This window comes from Drosophila novamexicana, unplaced genomic scaffold (genome assembly GCF_003285875.2).
Source record: "Drosophila novamexicana strain 15010-1031.04,08,12 unplaced genomic scaffold, DnovRS2.1 tig00000024-arrow-pilon, whole genome shotgun sequence".
In the NCBI taxonomy this organism is placed as follows: domain Eukaryota; kingdom Metazoa; phylum Arthropoda; class Insecta; order Diptera; family Drosophilidae; genus Drosophila; species Drosophila novamexicana.
Genome location: NW_020824768.1, coordinates 222,501 through 234,508, shown reverse-complemented (window position 1 = coordinate 234,508; position 12,008 = coordinate 222,501). Strand labels below are relative to the sequence as shown.

General features: G+C 45.4%; 5 protein-coding genes across 6 annotated transcripts in view; 2 read left to right on the top strand and 3 right to left on the bottom strand.

Moving 5' to 3' along the window:
- Positions 1-44: 44 nt before the first annotated feature.
- LOC115771196 (protein OPI10 homolog) lies at positions 45-845 on the bottom strand. Its single transcript, XM_030716794.1, has 3 exons — positions 746-845; positions 334-693; positions 45-265 (listed from the first exon to the last, which is right to left on the bottom strand). The coding sequence occupies exons 1-3, from the start codon at positions 773-775 to the stop codon at positions 65-67; spliced, it is 591 nt and encodes a 196-aa protein (XP_030572654.1). The 5' UTR covers positions 776-845; the 3' UTR covers positions 45-64.
- An 86-nt stretch (positions 846-931) lies between these two features.
- Positions 932-6,376, top strand: LOC115771192 (ATP-binding cassette sub-family B member 7, mitochondrial). Of its 2 annotated transcripts, XM_030716786.1 has the most exons (6): positions 932-1,104; positions 2,870-2,999; positions 4,142-4,268; positions 4,349-4,503; positions 4,562-5,910; positions 5,968-6,376. In XM_030716786.1, the coding sequence occupies exons 1-6, from the start codon at positions 994-996 to the stop codon at positions 6,220-6,222; spliced, it is 2,127 nt and encodes a 708-aa protein (XP_030572646.1). In that variant the 5' UTR covers positions 932-993; the 3' UTR covers positions 6,223-6,376. The 2 variants fall into 2 exon arrangements, with proteins under 2 accessions (XP_030572646.1, XP_030572647.1); XM_030716787.1 differs by lacking the exons at positions 932-1,104; positions 2,870-2,999 and having other exon boundaries at positions 4,201-4,257.
- LOC115771194 (SET domain-containing protein 4) lies at positions 1,025-2,948 on the top strand. The gene is made up of 3 exons (XM_030716790.1): positions 1,025-1,104; positions 1,342-2,802; positions 2,870-2,948. Exon 2 carries the CDS (start codon positions 1,405-1,407, stop codon positions 2,770-2,772), a length of 1,368 nt encoding a protein of 455 aa, XP_030572650.1. The 5' UTR covers positions 1,025-1,104; positions 1,342-1,404; the 3' UTR covers positions 2,773-2,802; positions 2,870-2,948.
- A 209-nt stretch (positions 6,377-6,585) lies between the features above and the next one.
- Positions 6,586-12,008, bottom strand: part of LOC115771188 (vitamin K-dependent gamma-carboxylase) — a 6,155-nt gene continuing 732 nt past the window's right edge. The window contains exons 2-4 of the mRNA XM_030716782.1: positions 8,380-9,000; positions 7,976-8,322; positions 6,586-7,918 (exon numbers count right to left, since the gene is read on the bottom strand). Coding sequence (XP_030572642.1) covers positions 6,807-7,918; positions 7,976-8,322; positions 8,380-8,966 — 2,046 coding nt within the window. The 5' untranslated portion in view covers positions 8,967-9,000 and the 3' untranslated portion in view covers positions 6,586-6,806. The remainder of the gene's footprint in view (positions 7,919-7,975; positions 8,323-8,379; positions 9,001-12,008) is intronic.
- LOC115771189 overlaps positions 9,923-12,008 on the bottom strand; it is a 2,265-nt gene continuing 179 nt past the window's right edge. The window contains exon 1 of the mRNA XM_030716783.1: positions 9,923-12,008. This exon is cut by the window's right edge and continues 179 nt beyond it. Within this exon, the coding sequence (XP_030572643.1) occupies positions 10,865-11,545 (681 nt within the window). The 5' untranslated portion in view covers positions 11,546-12,008 and the 3' untranslated portion in view covers positions 9,923-10,864.

The following is a 12,008-nucleotide window of genomic DNA, read 5'->3' as shown; positions in this document are numbered from 1 at the left end:
GTTAATGACATCAACATGTGTACTTAAAATATATTCTCAGCTTACTGATATGATATAAATACAATTAACACTGCTTCCAATAATTGGGATTCTGCTCCATGCGCCTCTGGAAGTTTGTGTACCAGTTCTGGACAACGGAAAAAGGCACAAATGTTTCTGTTGTGGCGGGCGGTATCTCCGGCACGCCTACACAAAAACTGGACGCATAATTAAAGAAGTTCTCCAACATGCGCTGGCCAAATTGTTTATTATCGTTGGCGCTGGACTGTGCGAGGGCAAATTGTGTAAATATTAGTGTTTATATTTCAAGTGTGGCATAAATTGATTACTTACAACCGCCGGAGTTTGCTGTGCCACCGTCAACTCGGGCTCAATGGAAATGCCAATTTGTGCTATATGCGAGATTTCCTGGGCGCCAAAAACCATGCCGTTTGCCTGCGTCTCCAGCTCGTGGCCCTTCTTAAGCTGGGCTATTTTAAATATCGCTGATGGCTTGTTGTTGTTTATGTGGCCCAGATATTGCCAGGTGGGTGCTGCATTCGCGTCCGGCCAGCTGAAGTAGATGGCTGCTGCGGTGCCCAGGGGCAGGGGTGAGATGCCAGTTAAAAAAATAACAACATAATTGACTGCTTCAATGTCTGGCACGTTTATCAATAGCTTGTTTTCATCTACCGCGACAAAATCGGTTTGGGGCTGTGTGGTTGGGTGTGTATTAGATTATCTTATAGTGTTTAGAATAACTCACCAGTCTACCGGAAATAATTAAACCAAACATTTTAGCCGGCTGTGTTAGTTTTTTCTAGAATAAGCCTTTGACAATCACAAGGCACGTCAACAGCCGCCAGCAGTATTTTTTGGTATTTCGATTCTCACGCGGTAAACCTGGTCACACTCATGTAATATCGCAATACATCGCTTCAAATACAATGTATCGATATTTTTAGCAGTCCCTACCAGAATATTAGAGTTTAGTATTTGTTTTCGCGTAAAGTTATGGCCGGATTATTATACTTAAGTAAATTGTGCAGTAAAAAGAAGACACTTACATACACTTTCCACATTGCATGCCACAAACAAACTTGTACTCGACTGCAAACGCGTGTGGTAAGTACAATAAATATCACAGCAAAATTCAAGGCCATCTCGTGATAGGCATAAATGGTTAGATTACGATTTCATAAGTTTGATAAATAATAATGATTAGGACAGAATGTAAGTTAATAGTTAAAACAGAACGACATCAAAGAGGTCAGGCAACAATGTGCGTGTGTGTTGTTTTGGCCCCTTTTCGCAATTAACCCAATGCACTAAGTACGTACGCACTTGCTTCTTTCGTTGCAGCAAGCCTAAAGCAAATTTCACATCCTAAAGCATTTACGGGCGCCAAAACAGCACACACGCAGAATGGGACGCACTCAGCGCCAACGACTTCGTCGCGGCCCACAAACAACAATCGATACTAGCGATTCACTGCACGTGCTTTTTGGCCAGCTGCACGCCTTGGGTTGGCGCAATCATAGTCAGCTTTCTGCACTTCATTTCCCCAAAACTGGACGCGGCTTGTGCTCCAAGCGTCTACGTTTTCAGGCTGGCGATGAGTTGATACGCCTGCCCGCCAGCTGTCTCATAAGCATAGCCACACTGGAGTCGGATGCACAGTTCAAGGCGCTCTTCAATACTGATTTGTTTGACAAGGATTCGCGCATGTCCTTTCAGGCGCTTGTCGCCTGCTATCTAATGCATCAACAGCATCTGCACGAGACCACGCAGGACTCGCCATGGTCTGCCTATCTGGACACGCTGCCAGGCAGCTATACGACGCCCTATTTCTGTGCCATGTCCGAGCTGCAGTGCTTGCCCGAGTCCGTGCTGGAGCGCACAGTGGCACAAAATCGTCAGATACGCGATTATTACCAGTTGTTGAAGAGCCTGGTGGGTGCACAGCATTGCGAGTGCTGTGGTCAGCGCTATTGCGAGGACATTTGGACTCTGGAGGAGTATCGGCGCGCCTATTTTGCTGTAAACACGCGTAGCGTCTACCTCAATGCCCGTCAACTGCAGCCGCCAGCACGGAGTCATTTCCAGGCGTTGCTCAGCGGCAGCGCCAATCTGGCACTGGCACCGTTTTTGGATCTATTTAATCACTCGGACAGCGTGCGGACAACAGCAGAGCTGCAGCTGGTGCCCGGCAGTAAGAGCCAGGATTATGTCCTTACGCTCGACGCGTTGTCCAAGCCCGAGCTGAGGCCATATGAGCAGCTGTTTATCAGCTATGGAGCGCTGCCCAATCTGAAGCTGCTCACTGAGTACGGCTTTTATTTGGAGCGCAATGCGCACGACTATTTTGAGTTTACGCTGTCGGACATTGAACAGCTCATCGCGCACAATAAGCAGCTGGCGGCGCAGAGCTATCATCGCAATATCTTTAAGTTCATCAGGGAGCATAATTTAATGGACCAAATGTTTGTGCATATTCAGGATGGCTGCTCGCACAATCTACGCGTGGTGCTGCACCTGATCTTCAAGCAGCAGGCGTACTTTCCCAATGTGCTCAATCAAATTGCCTTCGGCGATGTCGACCAATTCGACAATGTACAGCCGGAGCTATCATATTTGCTGGCACACAAAATTAAAGAGTATCGTGGCTTTGTGGCCGCGCTGGAGCAGCTGCCACAGCTCACGGAGAGCGGCACGGTCGCGCATGGTTATCTGTTGGAATGTTTGCGTTACCTGCGCGAGTTTGAGGCAGCGCATTGCGAAGCTAATAGTTAAACCTAATTGAGTTTTGTTTTATGCAATAAAGTATACATATTTTAATTTTGTAAACATATGTTAGTCATTTATTCTAAAGATCTCATTTACTTTGCAGCTTTATGCCACGCTTGCCAGATCGGACGATGATTCACAGCACAATTCCAAGTCCAACAAGAGGATAACACCGTTTACGCCCACACCAGGCAACAAATTGCTTGGCGGCGTCTTTGCCAAGAAGTTAAAAGGTAGGTCCAAGTGTAGCCTAGTACATTGTAGATAATTTGCTGTAGTATATCCACGCAGAGTGTGTTTTTAATGCTTCCATAACAGACAAATGCCACTGAAAGCGCGCCACGTCTATGTTAAATTCGATGTTATAAATAATCTGTTTAAATATGAACTGTGATCGCTTCTAAATTAGAAATTAGATTCGAGCTTATAGGTGATTGCCTTTTTATGCGCTGAACATATATAGTGTGGATAATATAGGTATAATGGACTTGTCCTAATGTTTGTAACCGGCATAAGGAGGGATCTTCGTTCCTATAAGGAATATATACATACATATTCGTCAGGAGGACTTACTGTGCCGATCTATCTATGTCTGTCTGTGTGGACACGTCGATCTTGGAAGCTACAAAAGCTAGAGAACTGGATATTTTTAATATATATTCTGTGATATTCAAAGGACTTGGAGACATTGTATATTAACCCTTGATAGAGAATATTAAGATGTAGATATGTCAAACTTATGGAGTTCACCTTTTGGATGCCTGCCATGAAATTGGACTATATATACACTATTTCGCTTAAGATGTAAACAGTTCAGAAAGATCGGACTATGAATACCGAAGTTAATCTCTTGATTATGCATTATGCATTTGCAAAAGTATTGTGGAGTTAGGAGGAGAAAAAGCAGAGCCGCAGGAGGATGTAAATGTCCAGTTTTAGTTGTTGGGAGCTCACATGTTCGAGTGATTACTGTACCGTGTATTTAAATAGCAGTACATAGACATTTTTTACATTTGTCTCGTATTTTCGACTTCTCTCAGAGCTTTTAAAATCTCTTACACACTCCCGCAAGGATATGCGCAATGTTTAATGCTATTGTTTATTTTGGTTATTGCATATTTGTGCTTTTACTTTGACTAACCAATTTTTGTTTATATTTGAGCTAATGTGTAACATGATAAGCCCAAAAAAAAATGCACTCGTTTGTTTGTTTGTCTGTTCGTTTGTTGTATTGGCGCGCCTGTTTGGATTTAGCTGCATTAAAGTCAATTCGATGCAGTTGCAGCCACAGCAGCAGCAGCAGCAGGGCTACAACAACAACAACGACTGCCACAACAACAACAACAACAATCACGTCTATGTCACGTTCATATAGGCAGCGGCGGCAACGATGGCGGCGCAACGCTGGGCAAACTGGACGCACCCGAGGTCACCTCGAAGGACATGCTGCGCGCCATGATGGCGTACATTTGGCCTAAGGATGATGCACTGGTGCGCAAGCGGTAAAGCTGAAAAACATTTAAAAAAAAAAACAAAAAAAGGCCTTTATATATACGTCAGCTAATTGTCTGCCCTGTCGCAGTGTGGGCATCTCGCTGGGTCTGCTCGCCGGCTCCAAGCTGTTGACCGTGTGTGTGCCATTTATGTTCAAAGGCGCCGTGGATACGATGACAACGCTGAACATGGACACAGCGCCGGACGCAGTGTTGTCGGCAGCCACGGCCTTGCTGCTGGGCTGTAAGTGCTCCAAATCTCAATACCATTAGATGCGATTCAAAAATTGCATCATTTGCAGATGGCATTGCCAGAGCCAGCGCCGCTGGCTTCAATGAGCTGCGCAACGCTGTGTTCGCCAAGGTGGCCCACCATTCCATACGTAAGATAGCCACCAATGTGTTCCTGCATCTGCACAATCTGGACTTGGCCTTTCATTTGAACAAGCAGACGGGCGCGCTGTCCAAGACAATCGATCGGGGCTCACGTGGCATTAACTTTGTGCTGTCCGCCATGGTGTTCAACATAGTGCCCACCATATTTGAGCTGACGCTGGTCTCCAGCTTATTGGGCATTAAATACGGTCTAGCTTTCGCCGGCGTAAGCATGGGCTGTGTGGGCGTCTATGCCCTGTACACACTGAGTGTGACGCAGTGGCGCACACGCTTTCGCGTCTACATGAACCAGGCGGAGAACGAGGCGGGCAACAAGGCTGTTGATTCGCTGATCAACTATGAGACGGTCAAATATTTTAACAACGAGAAGTACGAGGCCGGCTGCTATAATGAGGTGCTGAAGAAGTACGAGACGGCCAGCTTGAAGACCAGCTCCAGCTTGGCGCTGCTCAATTTTGGACAGAATGCGATCTTTAGCAGCGCGCTTAGCTTAATTATGGTGTTGGCCGCCAAGGAGATTGTCCAGGGCAATATGACGGTCGGTGATCTGGTCATGGTGAACGGCTTGCTATTCCAGCTGTCCATACCATTGGGCTTTCTGGGCAGCGTGTATCGCGAGGTACGGCAGGCGCTGCTGGACATGCAGGCCATGTTTACGCTCATGAATGTGGACAGCGGCATACAGTCGGCGCCCAATGCGCAGCCACTCTACGTGGACAACAGCAATGCGTCTATTGAGTTTCAGAATGTTAGTTTCGAGTATGAGCCGGGCAAGGCCATTTTTAAGGATCTGTCGTTTAGCATACCCGCCGGCAAGAATGTGGCCATTGTCGGTGGTTCCGGTTCCGGTAAATCGTCTATGGTGCGTTTACTCTTCCGCTTCTTCGAGCCGAATGCGGGTCGTATTTTGATTGGGGGCCAGGACATCAGCGGCGTTGAACTGGACAGCCTGCGCCGAAGCATTGCTGTCGTGCCTCAGGACTCCGTGCTCTTCCACAATACCATCGAACACAACATACACTACGGCAACCTGAGCAAATCGCACCTGGATGTGCAAAATGCGGCACGTATGGCCGATCTGCATGATTCGATCATGAGCTGGCCCAATCAGTACCGCACCCAGGTCGGCGAACGGGGTCTTAAGCTCTCCGGCGGCGAGAAGCAGCGTGTGGCAATTGCGCGGGCCATCCTGAAGAACACGCCCATTCTGATCTTCGACGAGGCTACCAGCAGCCTGGATTCCATCACGGAGCATGTGAGTCTCTTGGCCTGCTTGAGTCGCCGACTTAGCTGATGCCCTTTCCTTTTGTAGAACATATTGCAGGCTCTTTCACGCGCTACCTCGGGCCGCACCAGCATTTGCATAGCCCATCGTTTGTCCACAATCAAGGATGCCGATGAGATTCTGGTACTAGAGAATGGCTGTGTGGGAGAACGTGGCACTCACATGGAGTTGCTCAAACAAAATGGCCTCTATGCCCGCCTGTGGGAAACCCAGACCCAACAATTCGATCCCAGTCGTCGCGCAGAGGAGGCGTCGCAGCAAAAGACAGCGAACGTTCTGTAGTCCTTTTGTTGGCCACGTTGATCACGTTTTCTAGTTTTAATGATGCGCTTTGTTAATTGACGAGGTCACAAAATTTTAAGTGCAGAGATTTGTTATTATTTAGGTTGAAAATAATATTGTGTCCGGTTTGTAAATACAGTTATACATATAAGTATATATTTGCATTATGTAAATATATCATAATATTGTTTGGATGGATAAGAGAACAGTACTTGGGTCTAGTATACCCTGTGACTAGCTCGCAGTAGACCATATTGAACTCCAGATAGAAAGCAGTTCGACGACTTTTGTGGAAATTCGTTTGATAACTGTTCCACGTTTTCGAAAAATCCATTATGTGAAGTTTGTTCCACATTATTTGAAAATCGGACTAAAATTACCCGAGATATTCCAATTGATCACTGTTCAACATTAAATGAAGTTCTATCATGGAAACTCAAAGCTACCATGGTTCAACATTTTTCTGAGGTATAACATTTAAACATTTATTATCAGTTTTATCACCCACACATTATGTGACACTAAGGGACTTAGGCAAGGAAATACATTGCAGCATGTGGAATATAATCTCGACTGCTTCATTCTTAATCTCTCTCTCTAATGGAAATTGGTATGGGCACATCGTATAGCAGGTAGAGCAAGCAATTGGCCAAATGCTTGAGGAACTGTTGGTAATTGGCAAGGCGTTGCTTGAACTCCTTCCAGAGCGGCAACAATGATCGCTCCTTGGACTGACCCACATCATCTATGACAATGTCCTGCTCCAGCATGGTCTTGTTCACATAGGTGTACAAATAGGAGGCTGGCTTCTGGCCAATCGTAGTCACATAGTGCGTGGCATTGCTCTCCAGGCCAATGCTCTTGCCGGCTGTCAGGAAGAAGGCCTCCCCATCCTTGGCGCTCTTGTAGCGCACATTACCCTCGAGTATTGTCAGGCTGCAGTTGAACAGAGTCGGAGCGATGAAGTTGCTCAGCGTTAGACCCGGGAAATCGGCGACAAATATAACATCCGAGTAGTTGTTCCAGGCCAGCACCTCATTGGCAATCGTTTTGAGTTTCGGACGCATGTGATTCAGCTCCGTGAGTAGCGGCAGTGACCAGGGCGTGCGCTTAAAGGGCGACCAGGGCGCCTTTAGCAGATCCACACGCGGATCAAAGGTGCGCTGCTGGAATCGCCCGTTCATGGCGCACCAAATGTCAAAGTAAATGGAAATGTTGCTGCTTGTCAGCGGACTGTTCTGCGGATGCTGATCCATGTCCTCTCGGATGTTCTTCTCAATGCACTTGGCATACTGGACAGCCATGTCAGCATACTTTGTCCAGCGATCGTATTCGGTGAAGGCATAGGGATTCAGATGGTGCACCTTCTGGTTGTCATTGTCGACCACCTTGATGGAGGTCAGCACCGTATCGTAGGAGTGCACCATCATGTCCCAGGAGTAGCCATAGAGACCATTCGTCCAGTTGTTGTAGCCCTTGGTGATGAAGTGCGAGTAGGGCAGAAACAGCTGCAGCGCGCAATAGAAGATTATGATGCAGCTGCGCAACTGGTCCTTGAAGCCAGGTTCATCGCCGATTGGAGCTTTCTTCTCCTCCTTTGCTGCTGGCGTCGTCTTGACCAGGCAGCTTAAGCGTCTTGGCCAGTCGAAGCTGAAGAAAAGCGGCACCTCCGCCAGGCAGACCCAAGGGAACATACCTATACAAACGATAGAGACATTAAGGATAAAAGCAGGGAATTCCTTTCAGAGCTCACCTATAATAAAGAGTCGCGAGTTCATCAAGTGAAAACTAATCATGAACGGAGTAACCAGCAGACGCGTCTTCTCGCAGGTCATAAAGAACGCTATGGATAGATCGAAAAAGGCCGTAAACCAATGGATGATCAGCAGATCGATGAGCTCCTCGTCCAGCAGCTGGCGAAAGGGCGCAAAGACCCAATGCTGACTGAGACTGGACATGGCATAGCCTGACAGCCACTCCAGCGAAAACTTCTTCAGGCCCGCGTACATGTACAGCACAAAGAACTGGAACTTGATGAGGAAGTAATTCCAATACGGCACCGGCTGCCTCAGGTCTGGTCTCAGCCAACTGTCCAGCGAGCTGCAAGCGAAGTCACAAGATTAATTGAATTGGATACGCTCGCAGGATTACACTCACCAGTAGCTGTGCGCCTGGGTGAACAGCAACAGCGTGCCGACCAATCCAAAAAGATAGCTATGATTATTCCACGCCGGCTTGTCCAGCAGAAAGATGTACCAGTAGCCCGTCACAAATGTCAGGCAGCTGAGCCGGAAACGATAGCCCAGCATAATGCCCCAGGCGCCCAGCCACATGGCCAGATAGACGCAGCCCATCAGCGGATAGTCCAAAGCGGCCATCCCGTTGAACAGCGGAAAATGACAATGATGCGGTTCGCCGTAGCGCACGTCCAACTGCCCCCCGCCGCGCTCCTCCGCAATATCAATCAGCATGGCGGCGCCGTAGAGCATACGGAATACACCCAAAGCGGCGCCATCCACAGGTCGTTGCAGCCAGCGCGTGAAGCTCTGCAAGCTATCAAAGTTTTGCGGCTCATGGCCAAAGCAGAGCTTAAAGAACTGAGCGGTTGGACTGGGCTCCGGAGCTGCTGCCTCTTCCGGCCCGGTTGTGCACGGCTCATCATCTGCAGCTGGGGATTTGTTTTCTGCGGCGGCATCTGTTGTGCTTGTGGGTTTTGTGGGCTGTTTGCGTTTCGAGTTGGTCATAATGCCTGTGGGATGGGGCTGCTTAAAGTAGAAACTAAAGCGTGGTATAAAGAGATGTGCCTTGAATTTAAAGTTGAATGCAAATAATGCCCCTGATAGGAAAACAAAACTTAAAAGTCGTTAAAGCTCATTTCGAATGCATTGAGTGTGCCTTTGGCTTGTAATTCACAAACAGTTTAAGCTGAATTTTCTATATATGCCCAAACAGAATAGATTATAAAGATTATAATTCACAATCAGTCTTGGTTGATTTTGCTATTTACATTCGTACATAAATAATATTAAATTGTTTCAAAAGTGGTTTTGGCTTATAATTCGCAATCAGTTTAAGCTGATTTTTGCTCAGTTGAAATAATAATTTCAAAAAGTGCTTTTGGATTGTGACTCGCGATTAGTTTAATATATATCCTGCCCTGCCAATAATTCAGTCGTTTGAACAAAATTAAGCTTTGGTTGGTTTTTTTTTTTTTTTGTAGAATTTATTGAAAAAGTTGACATAAATACATGCATGCATATTGTTGTATACTAAATATATAATATATGTTTTTTTGCTTTTGCTTTTTATTTCTCTTGCGTAAATAGAAATCTACGTTTGCTGTCTTTTTTTTTATATGATGCACACCTCCAACGAACCCCTGCCCCCGTTCCATACCCAAAACCTAACGTCGAAGGTTGCGATCATTGAAATATTATTTTTTGCCATCCTATTGTGTTCCTGTGTGTTTAGCGAAACGGGTTTCGCGTACAAAAAAATACATCAATTACGAAATATATATATTTATAATATTTATTACATCTCTATATATTCTTGAGTTGAGTTTATTGCAACATTTATTTGCCCAGCTGCCGCTCTATGTAAATTCTCAAACCCCCAACTGATGTTCTTTAAAGTTGTTTTGAACAGGTTTCTATATTTTTGTTTGTTTCTTTGTTTTTCATTTGACATTTTAATATAGTTTCGAATATAGAAATACATATAAGTTTTGTTTTGAATATGTTTTACAAATTGCAATTTGCAATTGTTCATTTAAGTGGTTCGCAAAATTTCTAGAAATTTTTGGGAACAAGCTTTGAAAATGCCTCAAACTACGCAAATACGAATACAATATAGCTGAATATGCTTATTGAGAATAAGTTGTATATAAGCTAATGCTTTGGTTTAAAACTTCTTTGGTTTGGAATTGCGGGGAAGTACACTAAAATAGGTAATAAAAAAAAAAACGAAAAGGGGAAATTTGATTGTTAGAAAGTAGATAAATTAAACTTGGTTTTGGTGCCTCTCGTTTAAATAGCTTAAATATTTATATATATTTGTTTGTGGTTTAATAGTTGAGTTTCATTTTGTTTAATTTAAATATGACAGTTATGCATAAATGACTAATATTTGACTCTGCTGCACATTTAAGTATTTAACTTTGGTTTTGTTTTGTTTATTTAAAAATATTAAGTTTTGGTTTTCTTTTGCATTCTTATTAATTGTTCGATCATTTTACGCAACGCTAAAACATTTTAAATTGCATTTTCAAAGTTAATTCTTTAAGTAATCTGTGTGGCTGCAATTCTTGCCTTTAAGCTTCGAAAAGTGTTGAGACAAAGTTTCGAGTTGTCAGTGTTGAAAAATTTTGCATACAAAGTGAAGCCAACCCGGCACAAAACATTATCGAATGAAAACTGTATTGTTGTTGTTGTTGTTGTTATTATTATTATTGTGGCTGCTATTGTCGCTGACCGACCGGCACAGGCAACCCTCCTCCTTCAGCAGCCGCGCGCGCTCTCTCCATTACACTCTCACTCTCACACTCTCTCTCGGCAGCCACCCCGTCGCCCATTGGTGCGCAGGCGCGCTCTCTGCCGCTGCGGCTTGCTCTCGCTGCTGCGCCCGTTCGGTCTCTCTCGTTTTATATGCGATTCTGATTCAGCTGAGAGCGTGGTGTGAATGGGCTAACCATAACGCCACTTGGCCAAATCGCCTCGTTGAACAGCTCATTGAAACGATAGTCCGGTATGGATATCTTGAATTTGCAATAGGATAGCTGCGATAGGTTGGCATCGTTTTTGACCAGCTTGGTGCACTTGACCAGATTCTTGTTGATCTTTAGCTCCTCGGCCAGGTGCTCGATAATGTCATCCTCGCTGGTGTTTGTCGCAAATTTGCCCACCTGCACCCAGCGACCGTAGTCGCAGACGACCTGCAATCGATCCGAATTGCAATTGTTGCCAACAACGATGAGATTGTTTTGCTGCGGATGCTTTTTGCCATCCAGATTGTTGACGGGCTGATTGCCAAATTGGAAATACTGTTGGTACATCCGACCCTGGATCTGATTGACGCCGTTGCACACCTTGTTCACCTTCTCCTCGATGGTGTGCAGCTTGGCGGACAGCGCCTTCGGTGATTGATTTCTGCACTCATCACAGTTAAACGATATCATTGGGTTCTTCTGTATCAAATCGTACATCGCATCGTCTATATTGACGCACGTGCGATGGAACTTCTTCAGGCAGTCGTCCGAATTGCAGATGATGATTGCATCCTTCGAGTTGATTGATTTTTTGCATTTTGGACAATTTTCGGCCATCTTTGCACTTTTTTTTATATATATATCTACTTTTTTTTTAACGTGTTTGGTTTGAGGAGAACGTCGACAATGTCGAGAAAAACACACACACACTCAACACAAGCACACACACATATGCACTAACACGAACGCGAGCCTACACGCACACACACATACGCGCAAGCACTGTGTATGAGCGAATATTCTGTCTGCTGGTTGGCTGGCCTGTCGCTATCAACGGTATCGGTGTAAGTGTGTGAGAAGTTAGCTGAAAATTGTTGGAGAAAATAGAAACGCAACCGAACTGCGAACCGTACGCTTCGAAGTTTGCTGTTCAACTGAATGCGAACCCTTAGAAAAGCTGCCCGATGCCAGCCGCCTGCCGTCTGACGCCTGGCAACGCGGCGCCCGTCGTAAGGGTGGCTTTTTATCGGCTTCTGCTTTTGTCTGTTACGCGTTGCCGTTCATTTGTGCTCTAGTGCTT